Below are 25,764 nucleotides of genomic sequence, written 5' to 3'. Positions count from 1 at the left end.
ACAGACTTAAAAAAAAAGATAGGTAATAAATTCTGAAACTTGGAAGACCTATGTTTCGTCAGAAGTTTCAGAAGACATGCATAAAATGATTTTCTTGTTTCAAAAATTAAAAACAATTCAGTTCTGAAAAAAAGTTAAAAGAATTGGAATGTTCACGCAAAATCTGCACCCTAACCTGCACGTAGGCTATACGTGACGAATGTAATAACATTATACTACATGTTTACTCTTTTGTCTTTTCTGTAATAACAGGTGATCCCCCAGCTGATAGCAAGAATTGACACCCCAAGACAGCTAGTGGGACGTCTGATCCATCAACTCCTAATGGACATTGGAAAACAACATCCACAGGTGAGGAAACACTTGGCAAGACAAGTAGATGGACGTTATACGCCTCAACTTAAACTTCACCTAGAGTTCCTTGCAGCTGTTTCACTTTAGATAAATTAAGCTGGATGAGATCTTTGCATCAGAATACACTAACTCCACTTGAAAATACTTGGACAATTGCCAAATTTAACTATTTGTACGGGGTGAGTAACAAAAACGAAACCCAAATGTCGGGGCCATTGTTTTAGTGAAGTTCTGCATGTAGCACTTTCAAATCTAGGATATGAAAGCCCAATTCAGAAGCTTTCTTTTAGTACAAGAATAATTCAAATCACTCATGTACTTTTTAAGTTACAGAGTTTTAAACACAAGCACTGTTTTAAAGTTCTGTCCACGGATCACAAAAAAGGTGTGCGTTCTTTCAGCAAAACGAAAACAATTCACACATATCCTTATGTGATTTGTTTTCGTTTTGCTGAAAGAACACTGAACTTTTTGTGATCCGTGGACAGAACAAATAAGGGGAATAATCGTCATAGCGATTTTTGGCAAGGTATACACCTCCAGAGTTGGAAAATATGTGTAGCATTGCAGCGGTGGCAGCTTTTTGGGTGTTATCACCCTTTTTTTCAAAATGCCCATCAAAATGCTTGTTACCACTCTAGGGGCGGTATATACCTTTCGCATGCGCACTGTAATCATGTATGCCCTGATTTGATACTGACCAAACCCCCAGGCTGATGGCCTACTTATGGTAATGTACAAACCTGACTGCCAATTCTCGTGAGAAATGTAGTTTATTCATAGACACACACACAAAAATTCATCGAAACTAAACTCAACTTAATGCTGTCTTTATGATTGTACAGGCCTTGATCTACCCATTGACCGTCGCCTCCAAGTCCCAGAGCACAGCCCGACACAATGCCGCAAACAAGATACTGAAGAACATGTGCGACCACAGCAACACGTTGGTACAGCAGGCAATGATGGTGGGTACATTTGTCTGAAAAGTAATATGAATAGAAGTTTTTGTCTGACCAGGGCAATATGTGACCTGTTCTGTCTAAATCAGACTTTTCTGGGCATAAGGTCAAATATTAGATTTTTGCATATTGTTAAAATATGTTCTGTTTCCTTTTAATAGGTGGTTAAATTTTTGAAACAGGTCATTCTTGCACAAAGTTATGCTATTTTGAAGTTCATTGGGTAGAAAAGTAGAAAACAGAGAAAATGGACACGAACGTCACAAAACAGACATTTCTTTAACTGATATACCTTAACAAATCATCAAAAATACTATAATTAGAGATCAAATTAGGGTTTCAAACTTTTATAGTATATTTTAGACATGCTCAGGATTACAAATATGCAAAAATTAGAAAATGGAAAAAAATCGCCCCCACAGCATTTTTTGGCCCTATCTCAATTTCAACCTACATGTATGCCCAGAAGCGTCTGCTTTTGACAGAACAGGTCACATATATGTTCAATGAAGCTGAGTTGTGCTTGCGACATTTTGCTCATCGCCACTGGTCGGGCAAACCCGTTTTCACGAGATCTTCTGTACATGAACAAACATCTTGTGCGAAAGCATCATGCACACCGAAGAGTTGACGTGATCGTTGGGTAAACAGTTTGTTCAATGAGAGCTGGCAACGTAATGAACCCAGGTCATTCATTCATTCATTTGCTTTACTGCTTCGATTGGGAAACTTCAAATGTTGGTGAAGGGCAAAACCTAATTTGATTTACATCACCCCGACGCAAAAAAATGCCATCTTATGAATAGTTAATGCGGTAACCGCTGTTATACATGTACATCAGATTCGAACCAGCCAACCGATCCCGTTAGCTCGGTGGTCGAGTGGTAAGACATCTGCACTAGAAAGCAGGAGGTCGTTGGTTCGAGTCCCAACCGAGTGATTTTTTTTCCAACTTTCGCTCGGGAGGTAACACGCTGAGTATACAGTGTTTATACGTCTGTGAACGGCAAAACCTAATTTGATTAAATTTCAAATGATCGTGGACGTGCCATGTCAAACAATTCGGCTTCTGTTCATTGGTTTGCACAGACTTGTTGGAGGAGAGTTGGGTTGGGGCGACCTCGTTTGTCGGTAAACAAAATCATCTAATGGGACCTCAAAGCGATCAGCCCCCACCAGCTCCCTTGGAGAGGGCAGTGGGGCAGAAGTTTCCTATCAGATTTGGGCTTCATCCTTAGCTCCAAAATATTTAAAAACCATTAATGTCCAATAGTCTTTAACTGTTAGTCTTAGAAAAAGAATTCCATATTTTGGAAGTGCATGTAGAACTTGACTCCATATTGAGATAGAGTCCCCAAAGTTTGGAGCCTGAAATCTCTCACAACAGAAACAAGAAATAATCCAATGTTTCAAAAACCTCCGTGGAATAAAATCTCATGTAGTATATTTGACTTTGACTTTCAAAAAGTTGTAGAAACAGATGTGATTTTTATAAGGAATTAAGTGTCAAGTTTTCTTTTGTTCTGATAGGTGAGTGAGGAGCTGATCCGTGTTGCCATCTTGTGGCACGAGCTCTGGCATGAAGGCCTGGAGGAAGCCTCCCGTCTCTACTTCGGAGAGAGGAACGTCAAGGGGATGTTCGGTGTCCTGGAGCCCCTCCACGCCATGATGGAACGCGGCCCGCAGACAATGAAAGAAACATCCTTCAATCAGGTAGGATATGAACAGCACCCTTAATGAAAATGAATACTGCCCTCTAATATCAAATGAAGAGTGCCCTCTACTGACATGACCAGCGTCCTCTAGTGATATAGAATGTGACGTCTATGAAATTAACAACGCCCTCTACTGATATGAAAAGTGCCCTCTACTGACATAAACAGTGTCCTCTTCTGATCAGGAGTGCTTGGATAAGAACAGTGCCCATGACTTTTTACTCACTTTTTACTTGTGGAATGCACAACTTCGAAAATTTAATTGGATGCTAAGTGCCTTGAAGATAAATTTGTTTCTTTGTTTTCATTTGCTTTGCCTCACTAATAAACATAGAGGGTTATCTGTGCCAAGTTCAATGCTGCAGAAACATCACACTCTGGCCCGACTTGATATACCAGTAGCTGATGTATCAATATTAAGAATAAAAGAAGAGCAAAGCTAGGACTTTACTGTTTTAAACAGTGCCCTGTCAACCATATCGTATTCATATACTGTGCTGCACTGAAATGAACCAGGTGATACTTACATGTATATTCAAGGCACACTCCACAGATATCAAGCAAATTGTAGCAACCAATTCTAGAATTTGTATTTCAAATAATGAACATTTCTTCCAAAACTATTTGAGATCAACCCCAACCTTTTTATAATCTTTTAATTTTTATTTCAACGTTGATATTTTGGTCACCTGACAAACAGGCGTACGGGCGTGACTTAATGGAGGCCCAGGAATGGTGTCGCAAGTACACGCGATCCCGCAACGTCAAGGACCTGACTCAGGCCTGGGACCTGTACTACCACGTGTTCAGGCGAATAGCAAAACAACTCCCTCAGGTAGGGATCAGTCTATCACTGAACTTAATAATAATAATAATAATAACGAAGTTTTATAAAGCGCGCATATCCACCAAGGTGCTCAGGGCGCTATTACAATGAAAACGAAACAAAACAAAATCAGTTTAATTACGAAAAAACGGATCTTTCGACATGAGTTGTGTTTTGAGAGATGTTTTGAATGAGTGAATAGAAGTGGAGGTTTTGATATGAAGAGGTAGTTGATTCCAGAGATGTGGTGCTGCAACAGAGAAAGATCTGTCCCCCCAGGTACGATGAGATTTGACTTTTTGAAGAAGATATTTATTTCCAGATCGAAGGTTGCGAGATAGTTTATCAGTTACCATTGTCTTAAGACAAGATAAGTTGGCGGTAGCACCACGTGAATAAATCTCTTTTGCGAGTATGTGTGGTTCTGAAAAGAACCGGAGGGACTCAACGTTTCCAACAGTATGCTCTGCCCGTCGTCAGGAGAATGAGGGATTCCAACTCAGAACGTTGAGTCCCTCCGGTTCTTTTCAGAACCACACATACTCACAAAAGAGATGTATTCACATGGTGCTACCGCAAACTTATCTTGTCTTAGTATCTTTTCACCATACAAACCTTCAAAACTCATATCATTGTCTTAAAACCCAATTTATTGGAAAACAATAGCAAAACAAATGAGAAGAAAAGAGGGAAACAATCAACATCTCTGTGTTTTTGTCTGTGTATTTATGGGATGGTAGTCAGAGGCCATTAACTTGTATGTGGCTTGTGGCCCGGGCTCACACTCAAATTTGATTTTGTCAGCAACATTACCAATGTTTCAAGCTTGAAAAAAATTGCTCTTAGAATGAAGGGAAATAAAGTTGGCGTAGTGATACTTGCCTCGTCTTCCACCACTGTGACCCCGGTTCCAGTCCTACCTACATACTACATGTGGATTGGGTTTTCAGTCCCTGCCTGATTCCTTGGTTTTTATCTGGAATGTTATTTTTACTCCGGCCACCAAAACTGTAATTTCATTCCTCTTCTACCAAGGGACTCCACTGATAATATTGAAAGACTTTCGTGGGCTATTGCAGCCAATTGCTCAATTGAGACCGATCACGGAGTACTTCATGATCAAACAAACCACTAAAATAAAACTGAAATTGTATGATTGCTGTCTTTACCGTATCCGTAACAGCTGACCCAGCTAGAGCTCCAGCTGGTCTCTCCCAAGCTCCTGATGTGCCGTGACCTTGAGCTAGCCGTCCCAGGGACCTACAACCCCAACCGACCCATCGTACGCATCCAACGCGTCCAGTCCTCCCTGCAGGTCATTACCTCCAAACAGCGCCCTCGCAAGCTCAGCATCTTTGGTAAGGTTACGTACCCTTATGGAGAAATCCGAGCACATGACCGATGAACATGCTTGAGGTCCCCTTCCACAAGTCAAATCATAGCCAATCGCAAGTCAATCACAAGTCCATCACAAGTCAATCACAAGTTGGATCACAAGTCAACTGCAAGTTTATCACAAGTCAATCACAAGTCAGCCACAAGTCAATCACAAGTCAATTACAAGTCAATCACAAGTCAATTTCAAGTCTATCACAAGTCCAATTACAAGTCTATCACAAGTCAATCACAAGTCAATCACAAGTCAATCACAAGTCAGCCACAAGTCAATCACAAGTCAATCACAAGTCAATCACAAGTCAATTACAAGTCAATCACAAGTCAATTTCAAGTCTATCACAAGTCAAATTACAAGTCTATCACAAGTCAATCACAAGTCAATCACAAGTCAATCACAAGTCAGCCACAAGTCAATCACAAGTCAATCGCAAGTCAATCACAAGTCAATAACACTATTCATAAGATGGAATTTGTGTCGGGGTGATGTAAATCAATATTAGGTTTTGCCCTTCACCGATGTACAAACACTGTATACTCAGTGTGTTACCTTCTTGAGTGAAAGTTGGAAAAAATCACTTGGGAGGGACTCGAACCCAAAACTTCCTGCTTTGTAGTGCAGATGTCTTACCACTCGACCACCAAGCTTGCAGAATCGGTTCACTGGTTCGAATCTGATGTACATGTTGTGCACCGCAATGAAACTATTCATAAGACGGAATTTGTGTCGGGGGGATGTAAATCAATATTAGGATTTGCTCATCACAAGTCAATCACAAGTCAATCACAAGTCAATCACAAGTCAATCACAAGTCAGTCACAAGTCAATCACAATTAGTCAAGCACAAGTCAATCACAAGTCATCACAAGTCAATCACAACTCAAACACAAGCCAATCACAATCAAGTCACAGGTTTGAATATTAGAACATCTATCTTAACAGGAAGCGACGGTGCGGAGTACATGTACCTCCTGAAGGGCCACGAGGACCTGCGTCAGGACGAGCGGGTCATGCAGCTCTTTGGCCTGGTCAACACTCTCCTAGCCAACAACCCAGATACCTTCAGGAGACATCTCAAGTAAGTCATGTTGGACCCGTCAAGAGTTCAAGCCTTAAAATTGATGAGGCGGGACATCCAAGCACGTGTTTGGACCGCTATCAGCTGTGCTCGGTGTAAAAACAGGAAATCTGGAGGTCCCAATTACTCTGCTCCCAACCCCCCCCCCCCCCCTACAACAAAAGAAAAAGAAAAATTGGCCACAAAACCACATAGATTTTTTATGCCTCTTGTCGAATAACACTCTCTTCTGGGTAGATAATTGTATTATTGTTTTACTGCATCTTCTTCCTTTACAATGGTGGTGTTATTTTAAGAATGGACTCTTCTTGGAAAAAAAATCAAGCTGTTTAAGATCAGTAATTCTCAGCAATGTTCTCATCGAGGTAGCCAAGAGGGATGCTCCTCATCAGCTGATGCACCCCTGTGAATCATCCAAAAACTTTAAGACGGTCTAAAAAATATATTCATTTATGCGTGTATTAGCTATCTAGGATCACAATTTTGCAGCAATCTTAACATCACTGCCGCATCGTTCTTTTGAGTCATATCCCCATTTTAAGTTATGCCCAAATGTGTTTCGTGTGAGGAAACATGTTACATCTCTGACTAAAGGCCAAAAGTATGGATCTGTACTTAAAGCTTGAGACGTTATCCATTAAGTTCACCAGTCTGGAAAAAAATAATAATCGTGAGTCCATTAAATGTGCACTGTTAATACTGTTCCCCACCCCACCCAACTTCAGAGATATTCAATTAATTGCCATTTCCCAGATGTGCAACATTGCCTAGATGTTTGTTGCTAGTGCCTTGACTTTGCACGTGATCCCCCGTCATATGGCATATACAGGGTGGTCAAAAAAACGTTTACACCTTTTGAGACACAGATTTCTTGGAATTGGGGAGGCATGTTAGAATTGTTTTAAGATATTCTTAAGCTACAGTATCTTTGTGGGATATGGTGGAAACGGCGCTGAAAATAAAGCCTTAATTACGAAATGGCTAAGGTTTAAAGAAATATGGTAAACAGAACCCCAGTTTATCCAAACGTGAGTCTGTGAGATACAGTGTATATGGTAAACACAATAGCACTGCGTACAAAGAACTGCGGTAATTAACTGCCGTAGACGTGGACAAACTAGTTTTTGACCATTCTGTAAATGGCCGCTATTTCTTAACTTGAGCTTTATTTTCATTGCCGTTTTCACCATATACGACCAAGATGTTGCAGTTCTTCTTCATTTGCCCCCCTAAACAAATTTAAAAACACAAATAATAAAAAAGAATAAACAAAATTTGTAAAACCAAATCGCAAAATAATACACGACAGGCCACTGGAGACTAAGTTGTGTGCTCCAAAAAGGTTAAAGATATAGTCCATCATTTGTAACTTGTGCATTTTGTTCGTTTGAAGCAACAAAAGTGCTCAAAATCTAAAGAAGGATGCTGAACAACTAACCTGATGAAGTTTCAGCTCAGCTTCAGCTGTATATTCCGAGAAAAACAGCATTCTAGGATCTCAATTTCAAATCAAAAGTTGCTGAATCATGTTATGAATTGCACATGAATTCAGCGTCCGAGACACGTTCTCGCTGAGCCGATTGCAGCTACGCGATGTCGCGCACTGATCAGATGAATTATAGCAACTGCGCGTGCGTGTGCGTCGTGCCAATGCTTGCGCGCGCTTCGCCGAATAACAAAACGAACTACTAATTTAAATTTTCCTACGGTGCGTCTTAAGAAGCACCGTTGGAAAGGCCTTCTTTCGTTGATTACTTCAAAATGACAGCTTGCCAGAAAGAATAATTTCACAGGGAGTTTAATCCCTATACTATCTTTCAACCAAGTATGTTTTTCAAAAATAATTATGCCAGTTACTTTTGGGATAGCTGCAAATGATGGACTATAGCTTTAAATCAGATTCAGGCTATATTTGTGTCTGTGTGTATTTGTGTCTGTGTGTATTTTCGTGGGCGGATTGAAGCCTGTTGTTGGTCCATTATGGGAGTTGACTACAAACTCAATTTCCTTGTGCCATCCATTACATGAATCAGGGCCATCTGCCCCAGCTCCTCTGGGCTTTCTCTCAGGGGTGGAAGTACTGATTTCATTGTTGTTTCTTTGGCTGAAACTTGTCCAGTAAAGGTAACATTAAGGTTGTCCAGTTCAGGGGAAAAGTGGATTGCGGACAAACAACGGTAAAACCGGGATTGCCCGCAGGCTAGGGAAAACAAATTGATGTTTAAATATACAAAACAGTATACATCAGAGTCCAGATGGGGACTAACGGTGGGCGTGGGGTTGTCCCCCCCCCTTAAAGAAAGGGATGTCGATAATGACTTTCATTCGCCGTCATTCCTCATATTAGGAAATGAAGAAAGGTAGAGCAAGACACTTTTTGGCGGTAAATTTAATTGTTAATTTAAGTTTACAGTTGACATGTGATACTGCTAGGATGTTGTATTACGTGTAACTGCAGATCTACGTGTACGAGTTAAAGCTTGAACAGCTATAGACCATCATCATGTTGGGGCCATCTTCATTTTGTTCCCATTCAAATCAACGTAACAAAAGCGAGGCTGGAAGGAAAAACAGTCTGGTTCCTTTTTGCACAAAAACATTTTCATTCAGTACTGTTACTGGATACAGGGAACATGACTGAAATGATGGCTGCATGATAAGGTCTATTGAACAAGTTGGTGTCCTTCGCTGCCATTGATGTAATTAAAAGGCCTGTTCCCCCACCTTCCCACCTCTCAGAATTTTGGGAGGAGAAAGCATTTCATTGTTTAGTACCCCATTGAGTTCCCCTCTCTGGACCCCAGTTGAGCCACTGTTCCCCACCCCTTCTTTGTATCTCCAACGATCAGCAAATTTCATTGTTACGTCATCTTCATTACCAGGGCCGGATTAAGTGTTCCATAGGCCCTAGGCACCAGTGTTCTGTGGGCCCTACTCTGCCCTTGGCACTGGCACCTATATCGTGTTGATGCTAAAGCTTTACAAAGCAAGCCAGTCCAAACTGGTAGTTCTAAAAGCCTGTTGGCCCTGTGCTTCAGAACGACAAACTTTACATGTAAATGTTATACGTACATGTACATGCAGCTACCGGTACATTGTATGTCAGCGTTAGTGGGTGAAATCGAAAATTCTGAGAGAGACGCTAAAACTTTTTAAAACTTTTTGTATGTGCGTTGGTGTTGGTGTGGGTGTATGAGTTTTATGGCACACTGCAGTATTTTCGTAGGCCCTCAAAGTTTGTGTCGGCCCCCGAATGGTTTGTTGGTCCCCAATTTTTTTGTAGGCCATAGACACAGTGCCTGCTGTGCCTATTGGATAATCCAGGCCTGATCATTACATTTAAAATGTTTCATCCCTGCTTGTCAAAACACATGACGTTTATTTATCTTTCTCATTTTCTTCTGTTTTTCAATGCAGCATCCAGCGCTATTCCATCATTCCACTGTCCACCAACTCAGGCCTGATTGGCTGGCTGCGACACTGCGACACCCTGCACACTCTGATCAGAGACTACCGAGACAAGAAGAAGAAGATACTGCTCAACATCGAGCACCGCATCATGCTCAGGGTAGGCACAGAGAGAAACACCTCAATTCTATTGATTCAAAAAGTTGTACACGTACTGTAGGGCTATTACCCTTTAACGACTGTTCGGGTAGGTCTTGGACACTGGCAGTGAGTGCAACGGCGGATCCGGGGGGGGGGGGGGGCAACAGGGACCATCTCCCCTCCCCCCCCCCAAAAAAAACCGAACTCAATATATTTGTTATTATTGTTTTTAGAGACGTCGCGAAAAAGATAGCATTGACATTGCGCCAACGTGCACCAGTGCCATGAAGAGTCCTCTAGTGCCCCGCCCTTGCTTTTCATATTAAAATTTGGGGCGGAAAAATTTTGGGCCCAATTTTCGGGGAACAAAAAATAATTCCCCCCCCCCAAAAAAAGTTGTGTTCTGGATTTGGCCTTGAGTGAGTGGTCTGACTGTAAGGTCGGAAACACAGACCCGTTTCGGCAGAAGTCTACCGCCAGGCCCAAAGCACACCACCAACTATCAGCACTCTGGAGATCACCCTCTGTCACTCGCACCTCACACAAGCCGAAAGGCAAAGGAGACTTGGAGAAGAACACATGATCTGCTGTCATAAGATTATGTCAGTTTTGCTTCTGCCGTCTCAACTGTTTTCTTCGTCAGTGCCATCCACTCCTCCATTGTAAAGCCCGGTTCATACTTCATGCAAATGCGAATGCGAAGCGACTTTGACGTCATGAAACGTTCACTGCAAAATTTGCCAGAGTTGAAATATGTTCAACTGTTACAAATTCGCAGCGCGAATACTTGCCATGACATCACAAAGTCGCGTTCGCTTTCGCTTTTTCGCCGAGTATGAGCCGAGCTTCAGAAGCCGTAGCTGCTCCAAGTTGGCCTTGTTGTGTAGGCGCTTGTTGAGGTGTGGTACGAGGGCGTCCTTGCCAACCTTTCATGACATGACATCACAGATGACGTGGTTTGACCTGGATGCTGTACTTGGAGAAACTTTATTGTTGCAAACTTAAATAACAACTGACCATTCCTGGCCATTTTTGTACCACTAGATGGCGCCAGACTACGAGCACCTGACCCTCATGCAGAAGGTGGAGGTGTTTGAGCACGCCTTGGAGCACACTCAGGGAGATGACCTGGCCAAACTACTCTGGCTTAAGAGTCCTAGCTCAGAGGTTGGTATCATGCAGTACTATTATCTTGTACTCATAGAAATGTACTCTTACTCACACTCATGAACAAAATTCCCATGTACGTGTACTCATACTCACGTTATGGTACTCTTACTCGACTTTATATTTGCACATGTGTATCCAAATTACTTAACTTCATGGTTGAATTTTATTTTCCCCTTATTTGATTAGTATTGCACCATGACTTTTTTTAATAACTATCTCTTCTCCGATTCGGTTCCGACAATTGAAGTTTCTTTGCATCAAACTACACAAAGAATTTGTACGCCCACTTGAATTCACCCTTTGTTTATTTCTTAAAATGATTCATCATTGATTTGAGTTGGCGTTTTTCTCTTGATCATGATGATAGGTTTGGTTTGAGCGACGCACCAACTACACACGATCCCTGGCCGTCATGTCCATGGTGGGCTACATCCTAGGACTTGGAGACAGGTATCACTATCATTACATGAGACAGTGCCCTCAATGGCTTCACTTTTCGAGTTTTGACAATTTTTGTCTTTTTTTTGGTTGATAAAATTGAATTTTAATTTCAGACTCCAAGTAAAAGACTTCTTTTTAATTCTCAAGAAAGACTTATCAGTGTATATGTAGATGTTAAATTGCAAATTCCCAATATGGTAATTCCAAAACTAGGCAAATATTTAGCAAAGAACTTCCTGATTAGGTATAGCACTTTAAAATATCTTAGAAAAAAATTAATAGCAAAAAATCACGTCTGGCAGTTTTTCCGTGCAATGTCATTATTTTGCCATAATAAGTTCCTTTTTTGAAAGAGACGCATGATGGGAATCAAAATTAAAAAAAAAAAAAAAATCTGATGCTTAGCAGAAATTAGATTTGTTTTTATATTTAAGCAATTTTTAAGCATCAAGGTTGGTGCACTGTACGGCGTATGTTGCTCACTGTTATAAATCAAGTTCCTTTTCATTTTGTTTTTCCAGACATCCTTCGAATCTCATGCTGGACCGCATGTCAGGAAAGATCATCCACATCGACTTTGGCGATTGCTTTGAGGTAACCCTCCATTGTATCTCAAGATTTGGAACCAGTTAATATAGCCAACCTGCATTGTGCTCTTTGCTTTAAACCTCAAATCTGTTTAATCTCGGTGGTGCTGTGGTCCAATGGTTACAATGTTCGACTGGTGTGCCGTGGTGCATGGGTTCGAATCCTGACCGTGGGAACATGGTGCTTGTGCTCTTGAGCAAGGCACTTTACCATTATTGCTTCGTCCTTCAGATGGGACGTAAAGCCGTACGTCCCGTGTGTTCAGTAATGCACGTTAAAGAACCCAAAAACACTTATTGCTAAGAGAAGGGATTTGCCCCGGTGTTTCTGGCAGTGGCTGCAATATGCGCCGCAGCACCTTGTCAACTCTATAAGGTGCTACATTGTACATAATGGGTCTCATAAAACTTAATTTACCTGTCTTTAATACTAGACATAATTTCCAGCGCCTTGAGTACTAATTGTTGGTAGATGCGTGCGCTATCTAAGACTCCAGTATTATTTATTATTATTATTATTATTATTAATCTTGTACCCCGATTAAGTGCTTGGGTTTTTTTCTCACGATTGTGGTCATAGTGTTCTGTTCAAGAAATGAAAAATCAGAAATTGATAAACTTGTTGGTATTTATGTCTCAGGTTGCCATGACGAGAGAGAAGTTTCCGGAAAAGATTCCATTCCGACTGACGCGAATGCTCATCAACGCCATGGAGGTAAGATGAAATGTCAGGTTAAGAGGTTTTTTTTCTGGAAAAAAAAGGATATTGATACCCCTCCAACTCTGTCTAGCTCCATGTAATTAATTTTTCTTTCATTTTTTTCTTGTGATCAGTGGAGTATTTAGAGGTGACTTGGTGGGGAAGAGTTGAACTTTTTTTTAGGGGTTTCAGTTTTGTTGACTTGCTGCAATGAACACGGTGAGTAAAAAAAGCGGAACCCAAACCCCCAAAATTATATTTCATATTAAAAAAAAATACGTAGCACCAAACATAATAATGACTGGAAAGCCAATTTCATAAGCTACTTTTAGATGAAGAAAAAATTACTGAAATTGCTCAATCCGTTAAAAGAATATCACCATTTAAACACAATGACCCTAAAACCTGTTTCGTCCAAAAATGCGATTTCAAGAATCATCGTCACAATTGTCTTCAAACATCAACAGCGATAAAAACTCAGTTTTAAAGTTAAAAATATTCACCAAAGTCCTTTTGAAGGACCGTCTTTTTAAAAAAAGTGGATTTTATAAATCATATTGTTTGCCTAACCAGGGTTGTTAATAAAGATATTGTGTACTACAATTGTTGACAGTTGTTGGAACAAGTATTCTGTATCAATTTCTTTGTTGTTCCAAACAACGAATCACACTTAACTTGTTTTGGGGACGAAACAGGTTTGAGGGTCATTGCGTTTAAATGGTGATATTCTTCTAATCGATTGAGCAATTTCAGTAATTGTTTCCTCTAAAAGTAGCTTATGAAATTGGCTTTCCAGTCGTTATTATGTTTGTTGCTACATATTTTTGTAAATATGAAATACATTTTTGGGGGTTTTGGTTCTTGCTTTTTTGACTCGCCCTGTAGAGCGCCGCCCATGGAGTACCGAAGTGAATACGTCACGCGCACAAAATGTGTGTGAAAGACATTAGCGCGCGTGCTTCAGCCCGTGAACCAACATGCGCGCGCGCATACTCCATTCGTTTGCACTACACTTTCTGGTTCTAAACGACGTCACACTTCGGTACTCCATTGTGCGATGGTGTTTTTGAAAAGTGCCTCCAATAGTCGGATATTGTCCAGCCATTCAAACCCCACCCCCTCCCCAATCATGAAATAAGGTCTTTATCTCAAATTGAATTCAATGAAATTTGTTTTTTTTTCTCTCTTAAAGGTGACTGGCATTGATGGTAACTATCGCATCACCTGCTCCTGTCTGATGCAAGTACTCAGAGAACACAAGGATAGCATCATGGCTGTGCTGGAAGCCTTCGTCTATGATCCACTGCTGAACTGGAGACTAATGGACAGTAAGTTGATTGTCTGTTACCTTCAATTAAGTTTTGGACATTTTCTCCAAAAAAAGTGAACGCATCTACTGACTCTTGTTGTATATGATATGATTTTTTATTGTGTTTCCTTAACCTCTTTGCAGCCGCTCCTAAAGCCAAACGCTCCAAGGCCCGATCAGACTCCTTCTCCAGCAGTCAGAACAATGCAGGTAGGACATTGAAAATGAGATAAAACATCTTTATCTTTCCTTTTCTTGTGTTTTTTTACACAAGAGTTTTTACATCATCTCTCTCTTTCAGTATTTCTGATTTTGAACCATTTTCTCATGCTGCTGAAAATTTTCCCACTGGCATTCAACAATGCAGCCGTATGCACTTTCACATATTTCATCAAAAGTACACAATTTCCACAGGTTTTTCCCATGCAAGTATCTGCAAGTTGCTATCATGTACATGCGCAGTTTTTTTTATATCGGGGGCGGGGTTAGGAGGGATAAGAAAGGGCGGTATGACGTAAACAGAAATAAAAATGAGAAGGGAAATTCTGAAAATCTGGACAAAAATATTGTAACTTTCCAAGTTTTAATATGCAGGGCTTTACCAAAATATCAGTTGTTAGTATCAATATGTTAATTATATAATATATTAACATATATTATCAGAGTTTTGCAAATAAATTTTTATAAACTGCCAATACGTTGCACTTTTTTCTGAGAACAAGCAACACTTCTTCATAGCAAATGAAAAAAAAGGACATTTTTTTCTTTTTGTTGCAAAAGGTAGAATTTTTCTCACAAACAAACCACCCATGAACAGATCCAAGAAAATTATTATTTTTTTCATTCAAACATTTGTTGGAAGCCTAAAACGTTTTCCCGCTTTTTTTTTACATTCATATTCCATGAGCGTTTGTTTGTTTGTTTGTCCCTTCCTCCACTCATTCATTCAGATCTGCTCGACGACGTGAACATAGACACGCCCAAACAGAAGAAGGCGGGCGAGGCCGAGTCATTGCAATCATCGGGTAAGGTCAGAGGTCGGGTGGAATTTGCCTGTTGCCATGGAACATTTTGAATCTTTTTTTTATGCAAAAATGCATTCAAGTCAAAAGGGATATAAAATGACTTCATCGAAATTGGTTTAAAAAGTGTTTCAATTTTTCTCATTCTTCAATGCCTGACATCTCATTGCGTAGAAACCATGCCCATTTCAAAACGTTGCACATAAATGACCACATACATTTGTAGCAAAATTCCTCTTTCCAAGCCTAAGACAGTTTTACCCATTCCTATTGGTCAAGAGCCAGTCACGTTAGTGGTTTTAAGTGGTTGATAAAACACTGACTGGGTTTAAACATTTTTTTTCCAGCACCGCTGCATTCTGCGCCACATCGCGCAGTACACGCTACATGCACGCCAATCTCCGTGTAAGGAGATTTTTAGTACTAATCGTGCGAGGCACATACCATAAACATAACTAGAGGGGTGTTTCACAAAACAGGAAGTTAAATTAATGAACAAAAATGAAAGCCAATTTCATAATCTACTTTTAGATGAAAAAATGACTGAAATTGCTCAGTCCATTCAAAGAATATCACCATTTAAACGCAGTGACCCTAAAACCTGTTTCGTCCAAACAAAGCAATTTAGTTTGTGTTTTGACTGTTGGGAACAACAACGAAAATGACTCCGAATGCTTGTTTCAACGACTGTCAACAACTGTAGTACTCAATATATTTATTAACAACCCTGGCTAGGCAAACAATATGATTTATGAAATCAACTGTTTTTTAAAAGACAGGCATTCAAAAGGACTTTATTCAATATTATTAAACTTTGAAACTGAGGTTTTATTGTTGGGGATGTTTGAAGACAATTGTGACAACAATTCTCGAAATCGCATTTTTGGACGAAAGAGGTTTTAGGGTCATTGCGTTTAAATGGTGATATTCTTTGAACGGATTAAGCAATTGCAGTAATTTTTTCATCTAAAAGTAGCTTATGAAATTGGCTTTCCAGTCATTATTATTGCTGGTGCTACATATTTTTTTAAATATGAATTATACTTTTGGGGGTTTGGGTTCCGCTTTTTGGGGGGGCTCACCCTGTAGAATAGTACATGAATAGTATACATTAAATCGATAACGTCTGTTTTGGTGCATTTCAGATGCATTATGTTTCTGGAAAACTGGGTTCAATGTTTTTTCAATTTCTTGTGTTCGGACTAGTTATCATTGAACAGAGTTGCATGCCAGAGATACTGAAATCAATTTTTTACATCGGCTTTATTGGACTCCACAATAAAGACTTCAATTTCCAATGGAATTTACAAATTCATTTTTCTAATTTTAAGATCTTCAAAAGTATCTCTGTTGTATAGTGCCGTACATGATGAACCTGTCTATTTTTCAGAGCCCGAGGGCGCTGTTCAACCAGAGGCTCTCAACAAGAAGGCCATCAGTATCATCAATCGTGTCCGAGACAAGCTGACTGGTCAGTTTCATCATCAAACATTTGTTTTCTTTGCAAAAACCTCCCCTTGTTTGACTCTATCCCTAGAAAAATTGACACAAGTCTTATTGCAATACAGACATCCCATATGGAGTGTCACGGTCTAGCGGTTAAGAGCACCGCACCGGACTCATGCTCTGGTGTTTCAGAGGCAGCAGAATGTGGGTTCGAGCCCGGGTCTGGACACTTGTGCCCTTAAGCAAGGCACTTAACCATTATTGCTTCGTCCTTCGGATGGGACGTCAGCCGTAGGTCCCGTGTGTTGTGTAATGCAATGCATGTAAAAGAACCCAGTAACACTTATCACTAAGAGACACGGTTTGCTCCGGTGTTTCTGGCCTCCTAGTCCTGTTAAAACTCCCGTGCCTAGTATTCCGGAGAAGAACCAAGTACCATGGGTTATTTTGGCCATGATGAGTCCATTTACAAGTTTTTATTAAGCCTCATATTACGTAACTCCATTTTGAAAATCAAACAAAAGTCTGAAGAAAATCCATCCCAAGGAATGAGTATAAGTTCTCTGTCTTGAAGGTTTTAGTAAGGTACCCCCAGCCAACTGACTTAAGGTTGCTACTGTTGTATACAAGGGAGTATAGGAGCTAGTTTTTGTGTATTACTTCCCTCATATAGGCCATCAGCTTGGGGTTTGGTCAGTATCAAACGAGGGGAATAATGGTCATTGTGATTTTTGGCAAGGTACATGTATGCACCCCTGTAGTTGGAAAATATGTGATAGCATTGCAGCGGTGGCAGCTTTTTGGGTGCTATCACTTGTTTTTCAAAAATGGCAGCCAAAACATGCTTGTTACCACATATAATTAATCCGGTTCAAGCATATTGGCAGCCATTTTGAAAAAAACAAAATTAAAAGGGAGAACACCCAAACAATTGCCACCGCTCGCACTACAAAGCTATCAAACATTTTTTTCCAATTCTAGATTTGTATACCTTGCCAAAAATCGCTATGAACATTGCTCTTTTCGATCATTCGATGCCCAATTTTTGGACTAAAGCTGATAGCCTAATACTACCGGGTACATATCAGTTGGGCGATATAGTACATGTATGCAGTTGGAACATCAACCAATGAAAGAGGAGAGTTTGGCTCATAAATATGTATGAGATGTAAATACTACTTCTACTCGCCATCAGCCAATGAAAGAAGCATGTTTAGTTTATAAGTGGGTAATTGTATAAATTCCGGGTCCACTTTTCCTCCTGTCCCTGTTACATCTGACATCTATGATTTTATGATTCTGATGCACTCCTTAATGCAGTCATCCAAGAGTGACTACGAATAGCAAAGTAGGCTTGTACCTACATAGCAAATAAAAACAAAGACATTTTGGAAATTCATAATGACCCTTGAATTACAAAGTACAGTGGAACGCCGCTATACCCAACACCACTATACCGAACCTTCGGCTATACCGAGCATCATCCTTGGCTCCCGGTTTTAATGTACAAAACGTACCGAACATTGTTGTTGAAAAAAGTCCACAGATTAACAAATTATCTACCGGTTGTATTAAAGGCTGTTTGGGCCACATTTAATTCCCGCACATCAAACCACCCATGGTTACATCGTGTTTGAATGTTGAAGAACGATAGATGGCTGTTATTTCCCCAAGGAATAAAAGGGAAAACCACCCGTTGCTAAAAGTTTCGTGACGATGACTTGTGTGGCCGTGGGATGCGAGAAATGCCAGTTCACTATTGGTCAAACTGAAGAGGGTACCAGCGGTTCAAAATCGCTAAACCGAACGATCAGTATTATGAACACTTTCTGTGGATCCCGCAATGTTCATTATAGCGTCGTTCCACTGTACCAAGGTAACGGGAAAAAAAAGTCACAACTTTCGATTTTTCAATTTATAGAATGACCCACCTAAAATAATTTATTCTCCTTTTTTTGCAGGCAATGATTTTGCTCAGAAGGAAGCTGTGGACGTAGCCAAGCAGGTGGAGCTACTGATCCAGCAAGCCACATCGCATGAGAACCTGTGCCAATGCTATATTGGATGGTGAGTGTATCAAACACGATTCCTTGGCATTGAGCATCGACGATAAGCCCATGCTGTATTCCAAATGCGAAAAGGCACAGGATTTGATGATTTTGATGGGGGAGGCTGTTGCTATTTTTACTGAACTACCTTGCGTGTGAAATTTATTGAGTAAAGTAATTTTTCTGGCGAAAGTTTGTGTTCTGTGCACAAAAGTTTTGCGTGTGTTTTTCAACGACTGTTTCATCGAGCAGTAAAAACAAACATTAAACAGCCATCAAATTGGTGGGTTTGATGCATCTTGCTTAAGATGGGTTTAGTGAAATCGGTCTTAGGACGCTTCTTAGCTAAGATTGATCTTGGAGCCGGGACTCGTCTGAAGTCGTAAGATGAGTCGCAACATAAGACGAGTTTCGTGAAATCGGCCCCATGGTGATCAAACCACATTCAAGAGAAACTCATTTGTGCCGATTTTTCTGACGCGAATGTCTTTTTTTGTTAACATTGTAGATTCAGATGTGTTAATAATTTTCCCGAATTTTGTTTTTGACACCACAGGTGCCCCTTCTGGTAAAGCGTCATGAAGCCCAGCAGTGAAGGGACAGACTCTGAAGGTCGACTCAACGTATCGACTCAATGTATCGAATCATTTGATTAGCGGACAATGGAACCAAAGGTTTCAAGTAGTGTTGCCTTCAGTAAAATGCTGGAAATATAGAATGTAGGTTTTATATTCTGGAAATTTTGAATATAGCACTCGAAAAAGTTTTAGAAGAGAGGGAAAACAAGAGAAAGTTTTCAGGAACTGGAAAGAATGTTGCATCCTGATGGCTCTTTTTCATCATGTCATCTCAATGAAGGTCAGTCATTGGTCATTGCAAAAATGATGATGAGACATGAATCTGGGACTGAAAAACATTTCCAATGTTGTTTAAAAAAAAACTGGAAATTTTTGTTGACTCTTCATAAATTTTGAACACAACCGCCAAAGTGGCGTCTGGATACTACTTTCTTTCCCAGGAATTTCTTGAGATTTTTTTTTCTTTTTTAAATTCTATAAAAAGAGAGGGAAATTGAATATTTTGGGATAACTATTTTGGGGCTATCGACAGCGTGCAAAAACAGTAAATGTATAGATGTTACATTGCAACCACTGTTTGGAGCACTGTTTTGGGGGTACACTGCGTGTACGCTCAGAGTCGCACGCATGTGTCACAAAAAATGTATGCAAGACTTTTAATTACCACTCATAAATACTTGAGACAGTTTACCAATTCCTATTGATCAATAGAAGAGGCTGTATACATGTACCTAATCAAACTGTCAAAAGAGCCTGTCACGAGGGTGGTTTTAAAACTGCCGGCAAAACACAGGAGGAAAAAGAGTTGGAAATTTGTTAAAAGCTTGCTAACATTTTTAAAAGATTTGAAGAGAAAAAAGGTATAAAGGTAAATCATTCTGGCCACCTTTCTTTTTTTGGAAGGTTTTTTTTTTGGGGGGGGGGGGAGTTGGAGAGATAAAGTCTTTTGTCCCTTCTTTGACGAGAATAATTATTCAAAATTTTTTTTTTTAATCTCGTTAACCCTAACTCCCTTGGCCTGTTTGCTAGGATGTAGCCTCAATCCTGCAAAATTCCCCAATTGGCCTCATGGAAAAATAGCGTATAGCCTCAATCCTGCAAAGTCCTCCATTATTTCTTGAATATGGTCCACGGAGGGGTGACCACTGCCTGAATCCTGCAAAATCCTGCGGCAGTGACTATCAATATGTTCAGGCTTGGCCAGTGACACCCTGGAGCAGTACGGAGGATTTCAAGCATAACCCAGGCCTATATTTATGCATGGCTGAGCAAAAACAACACAAGGTCAAGACCTTGACAAAGTGCATCCTACAAACTCAGTAACGCACTTGTGCCATGTAACCTCAATCCTCCAAATTCCTCCACTTTGGCAAAGAGGATTTTGAAGGATTCAGGGTGGTTAGGGTTATATACATGTACACATCACAGATCACCAAACACCATGACCATAGAGTTTAGTTGTGCAGGGCCCTTGCCCACTTTGGCACAATATTTACTTGTCATAATGCACAATATACAATGTAGATTAATCTTGTTAACCGATATAATATTCACCGATCCCAAACAAGAAACAACGAATAGAAAAGGCTGTATATTTAATCAAACTTGCGGAATTTATATATTTTAAATTGATCCACCCATATATGATGTAAATATAATATATTACAAATAATGTCTCGTCGCGTGATTAATTTATTATTTTGTTTAAGTTTCAAGGACAAAGCACACAAGGAATACTAAGAAATCAAAGAATTTATACATGTAGCTCAGTATGAAAAAGCTAAATTTTGGTTTAATTTGTTTAAAATGCATCGCCACATGAATTTAAACGTGTCCAGACAACCATCTTTAAAAAATTTGGTGTTTTTGTGTTATTCTTGCGAGAACCATGCAAGAACGAATTTCGGGGGTCAGAATTTTGTCCCCGAAAACTTAAGCTGTTCAGTGCTAGTTGTGATCCAGCCACATGTACAGTGGTTCGCGCTCTGCGGACGTGTAAGAAACATTTGTGTATTTGTTATGTTGTATTATGTACCAGACTCACAAAACGTGTACGCTGCATTCAATTGACACAACTTGAAATTACGTACATGTATGTCACAAAATGTCTGTCGCGTCCAATGTAACTTACTTTTGATAAAATAAACAGTAAATGTACATCGGTTTATACTGGCCCAAAGTGAAAAACTGGAATACCTCAATAGTATGTAAATGTCTTTAAGTTTAAAAGGCATTGGTAGCACCTTAATACATGCACATATCCCAGGAAGTTTGAACTGTTTTATTACAAATTAACCACAATGAACAACTGAATAGGTGCATTATAATTTTTTTCTAACTTTTGAACATGAAAATATAATAGATTGGGGTTTGAGTAGTTCCACTCACTCTACCAAGTTAGCTTTCCAGTATGGTACCCTGTATATATTGGGCAGCCGACTGGGCACAAAATACCCTGTTTTTAAAAATGTTTGCACAGAATATTTTCAAAAAATACCAAAGCGTCTCTTAAGAATATTGAAAGCTGAAATACTGGTGTCCTTTTGCACACTGTGGCCGAGTGTTACGTACAATGTACCTGCAAATTTATTTGGTCTTTTTGTAACTTTGCTTCGAAAGAAAGTCAAGAAAATCATTATGTTGTATAAAACAGATCATTCCTCTGATGATGCATAAACAGAGAAGTGAAATAAAAGTAACAATGTGTTAAATCTGGCAAGCTTAGTAATACTGTTTGGTTGTTAAATTGTGTAAATTATTAATATATGTTCTTCACTGAAGTCGTAGATTTTTAAAGGCTTAAAGATGTACTATCCCCGTTCTAATTCTTTTCCAATCATGTCAATTGTTCGTGTGTGTTTTTCTAGGGAACCAAAAAAGGGTACCAAAGTGTGCCACTTATTCTGGTTCCTGCGCAAAGCTCAAGTGTGTGTGAAGACATCAGCAGCGCGCAAATGAGAAAAGAAACAGATTACATCGGACTTTGGTACTTTTGGCCAAATTTCGTTAAAAAGTAAGGCTTACCCCTTGTGTTTTTTCCAATTTTGGCCAAAAAATCAAATTGCTTAAACATGCCGGAAAAATGTCTAAAGGACCCTAGAACATGTTTCAATTCGATTTCTGGACAGATTGGCTTCTCAAAATGAAATTTCGACGAAAATTTGGGGTAAAATCAGTCAAAAATTATGATTTTGTTTTTTTCTCTAAAAATCGGAGAAATCTTCAAAATATTGGGTGTTTGAAGGTTGATTGATGCTCCTCTTGCCTTGAAAAGAATTTCTGCATTGTTTTTAGAAAACTCAATTTTTGGCCAAATTTCGTTAAAAAAGTAAGGCTTACCCCTTGTGTTTTTTCCAATTTTGGTCAAAAAATTGAATTGCTTCAAACTTGCCGGAAAGTTGCCTTAAGGACCCCAGAACGTATTTCAATTAGATTTCTGGACAGATTGGCTTCTCAAAATGAAATTTCGACGAAAATTTGGGGTAAAATCAGTCAAAAATTATGATTTTTTTTTCTCAAAAAATCAGAGAAATCTTCAAAATATTGGGTGTTTGAAGGTTAATTGATGCTCCTCTTGCCTTGAAAAGAATTTCTGCATTGTTTTTAGAAAACTCAATTTTTGGCCAAATTTCGTTAAAAAAGTAAGGCTTACCCCTTGTTTTTTTTCCAATTTTGGCCAAAAATTGAATTGCTTCAAACTTGCAGGAAAGTTGCCTTAAGGACCCTAGAACATATTGATTTGATTTCTGGACAGATTGGCTGCTCAAAATGAAATTTCGACGAAAAATTGGGGTAAAATCAGTCAAAAATTATGATTTTTTTTTCTCAAACAATCGGAGAAATCTTCAAAATATTGGGTGTTTGAAGGTTAATTGATGCTCCTCTTGCCTTTAAAAGAATTTCTGCATTGTTTTAGAAAACTCAATTTTTGGCCAAATTTCGTAAAAAAAAGTAAGGCTTACCCCTTGTGTTTTTTCCAATTTTGGCCAAAAAATTGAATTGCTTCAAACTTGCCGGAAAGTTGCCTTAAGGACCCTAGAACGTATTTCAATGAGATTTCTGGACAGATTGGCTTCTCAAAATGAAATTTCGACGAAAATTTGGGGTAAAATCAGTCAAAAATTATGATTTTTTTTCTCTAAAAATCGCAGAAATCTTCAAAATATTGGGTGTTTGAAGGTTGATTGATGCTCCTCTTGCCTTGAAAAGAATTTCTGCATTGTTTTTAGAAAACTCAATTTTTGGCCAAATTTCGTTAAAAAAGTAAGGGTTACCCCTTGTGTTTTTTCCAATTTTGGCCAAAAAATTGAATTGCTTCAAACTTGCCAGAAAGTTGCCTTAAGGACCCCAGAACGTATTTCAATGAGATTTCTGGACAGATTGGCTTCTCAAAATGAAATTTAGACGAAAATTTGGGGTAAAATCAGTCAAAAATTATGATTTTTTTTTTCTCTAAAAATCGCAGAAATCTTCAAAATATTGGGTGTTTGAAGGTTGATTGATGCTCCTCTTGCCTTGAAAAGAATTTCTGCATTGTTTTTAGAAAACTCAATTTTTGGCCAAATTTCGTTAAAAAAGTAAGGCTTACCCCTTGTGTTTTTTTCCAATTTTGGCCAAAAAATTGAATTGCTTCAAACTTGCCAGAAAGTTGCCTTAAGGACCCCAGAACGTATTTCAATGAGATTTCTGGACAGATTGGCTTCTCAAAATGAAATTTCGACGAAAATTTGGGGTAAAATCAGTCAAAAATTATGATTTTTTTTTTCTCAAAAAATCAGAGAAATCTTCAAAATATTGGGTGTTTGAAGGTTGATTGATGCTCCTCTTGCCTTGAAAAGAATTTCTGCATTGTTTTTAGAAAACTCAATTTTTGGCAAAATTTCATTAAAAAAGTAAGGCTTACCCCTTGTGTTTTTTCCAATTTTGGCCAAAAAATTGAATTGCTTCAAACTTGCCGGAAAGTTGCCTTAAGGACCCTAGAACATATTGATTTGATTTCTGGACAGATTGGCTTCTCAAAATGAAATTTTCTCAAAATGAAATCTCAAAATGAAAGATGTCTAAAAGACCCTAGAACATATTTCAATTCGATTTCTGGACGGATGTGCCTCTCAAAATGAAATTTCGACGAACATTTGGGGTAAAATCAGTCAAAAATTATGATTTTGTTTTTTCTCTAAAAATCGGAGAAATCTTCAAAATATTGGGTGTTTGAAGGTTGATTGATGCTCCTCTTGCCTTTCAAAGAATTTCTGCATTGTTTTTAGAAAACTCAATTTTTGGCCAAATTTCGTTAAAAAAGTAAGGCTTACCCCTTGTTTTTTTCCCAATTTTGGCCAAAAAATTGAATTGCTTCAAACTTACCGGAAAGTTGCATTAAGGACCCCAGAACGTATTTCAATTTGATTTCTGGACAGATTGGCTTCTCAAAATGAAATTTCGACGAAAATTTGGGGTAAAATCAGTCAAAAATGATGATTTTGACGTCACATAATCCTTGGTAACAGGTATGGTCAGCCATCTTAGATTACACACAGAGTGAACCGCAAGCAAGTTACTGCAAGATCATGATCTTACAAAAACATCAAGGTAAAAATGACGGCTCTTCATACCATTTATTGTACAGGGCGAGTAAAAACAACGAAACCCAAATGTCGGGACCATTGTTTTAGTGAAGTTCTGCATGTGGCACTTTCAAAATCTAAGATATGAAAGCCCAATTAATAAGCTTAGTTTATTACAAGAATCATTAAAATCACTCATGTACTTTTCAAGTTACAGAGTTTTAAAACACAACCACCGTTTTAAAGTTCTATCCACGGATCACAAAAAAAAGTTCAGTGTTCTTTCAGCAAAACGAAAACTATTCACACACATCTTTATGTGATTTGTTGTCGTTTTGCTGAAAGAACACTGAACTTTTTTTGTGATTCGTGGACAGAACCTTAAAACGGTGGTTGTGTTTAAAACTTCGTAACTTGAAAAGTGCATGAGTGATTTGAATGGTTCTTGTGCTAAAAAAAAGCTTAAGAATTGGGCTTTCATATCCTAGATTTTGAAAGTGCTACATGCAGAACTTCACTAAAACAGTGGTCCCAACATTTGGGTTTCGTTTTTTTACTCGCCCTGTAAAAAAAAATGGAATGAAGAGCCGTCATGTTCACCTTGATTTTGTATGGTATCGGCCATTTCCCTGTGTATGCACCTACCCCCCAGAACTATGGGGCTCCACGAGGCGAAGAGCCCCACAGATGGAATGCCAACATTTGCTATATTACTACCACACAAAGTCAAGACAAAAACGAACGTATTTGCATAATGTGCTAAAAAAAACGCTGTACATTTTGCCCCCAAAATCTGTCTGGTACTTACTGACAAACTCAAATTCATTGTGCTGAACAAAGGATAGGTCGAATCGGTCCCGATTTTTGCTTAAAAAAAAACAGATGAAAAATAACAGTGGACATCTTAATTGACGTGATCGCATGCAATGGCATGTACTATACTGTACAATGCGTGTCCCCGCGTTCGTAATCCAAGATGGCTGTACAGCAAATCGATGAGTGATGTCACCAAAGTGCAC

The 25,764-nt window shown here is 39.1% G+C and overlaps 1 protein-coding gene across 1 annotated transcript; it reads left to right on the top strand.

Annotated features, from left to right (window-relative positions):
- Nucleotides 1-230: 230 nt before the first annotated feature.
- On the top strand, nucleotides 231-19,502 carry LOC119746160 (serine/threonine-protein kinase mTOR-like). The gene is made up of 17 exons (XM_038222970.1): nucleotides 231-351; nucleotides 1,200-1,322; nucleotides 2,847-3,029; nucleotides 3,732-3,866; nucleotides 5,041-5,215; nucleotides 6,196-6,331; nucleotides 9,749-9,899; nucleotides 10,925-11,047; nucleotides 11,418-11,500; nucleotides 12,013-12,085; nucleotides 12,719-12,793; nucleotides 13,971-14,106; nucleotides 14,232-14,297; nucleotides 15,038-15,112; nucleotides 16,500-16,580; nucleotides 18,517-18,622; nucleotides 19,160-19,502. The coding sequence occupies exons 1-17, from the start codon at nucleotides 325-327 to the stop codon at nucleotides 19,173-19,175; spliced, it is 1,764 nt and encodes a 587-aa protein (XP_038078898.1). The 5' UTR covers nucleotides 231-324; the 3' UTR covers nucleotides 19,176-19,502.
- The last annotated feature ends 6,262 nt before the right edge of the window (nucleotides 19,503-25,764 follow it).

Source organism: Patiria miniata, unplaced genomic scaffold (assembly GCF_015706575.1).
Source record: "Patiria miniata isolate m_02_andy unplaced genomic scaffold, ASM1570657v1 HiC_scaffold_7, whole genome shotgun sequence".
NCBI classification, from domain to species: Eukaryota; Metazoa; Echinodermata; class Asteroidea; order Valvatida; family Asterinidae; genus Patiria; species Patiria miniata.
Note: the sequence above shows the minus strand (reverse complement) of the source record. Positions and strands in the feature narration are given on the sequence as shown.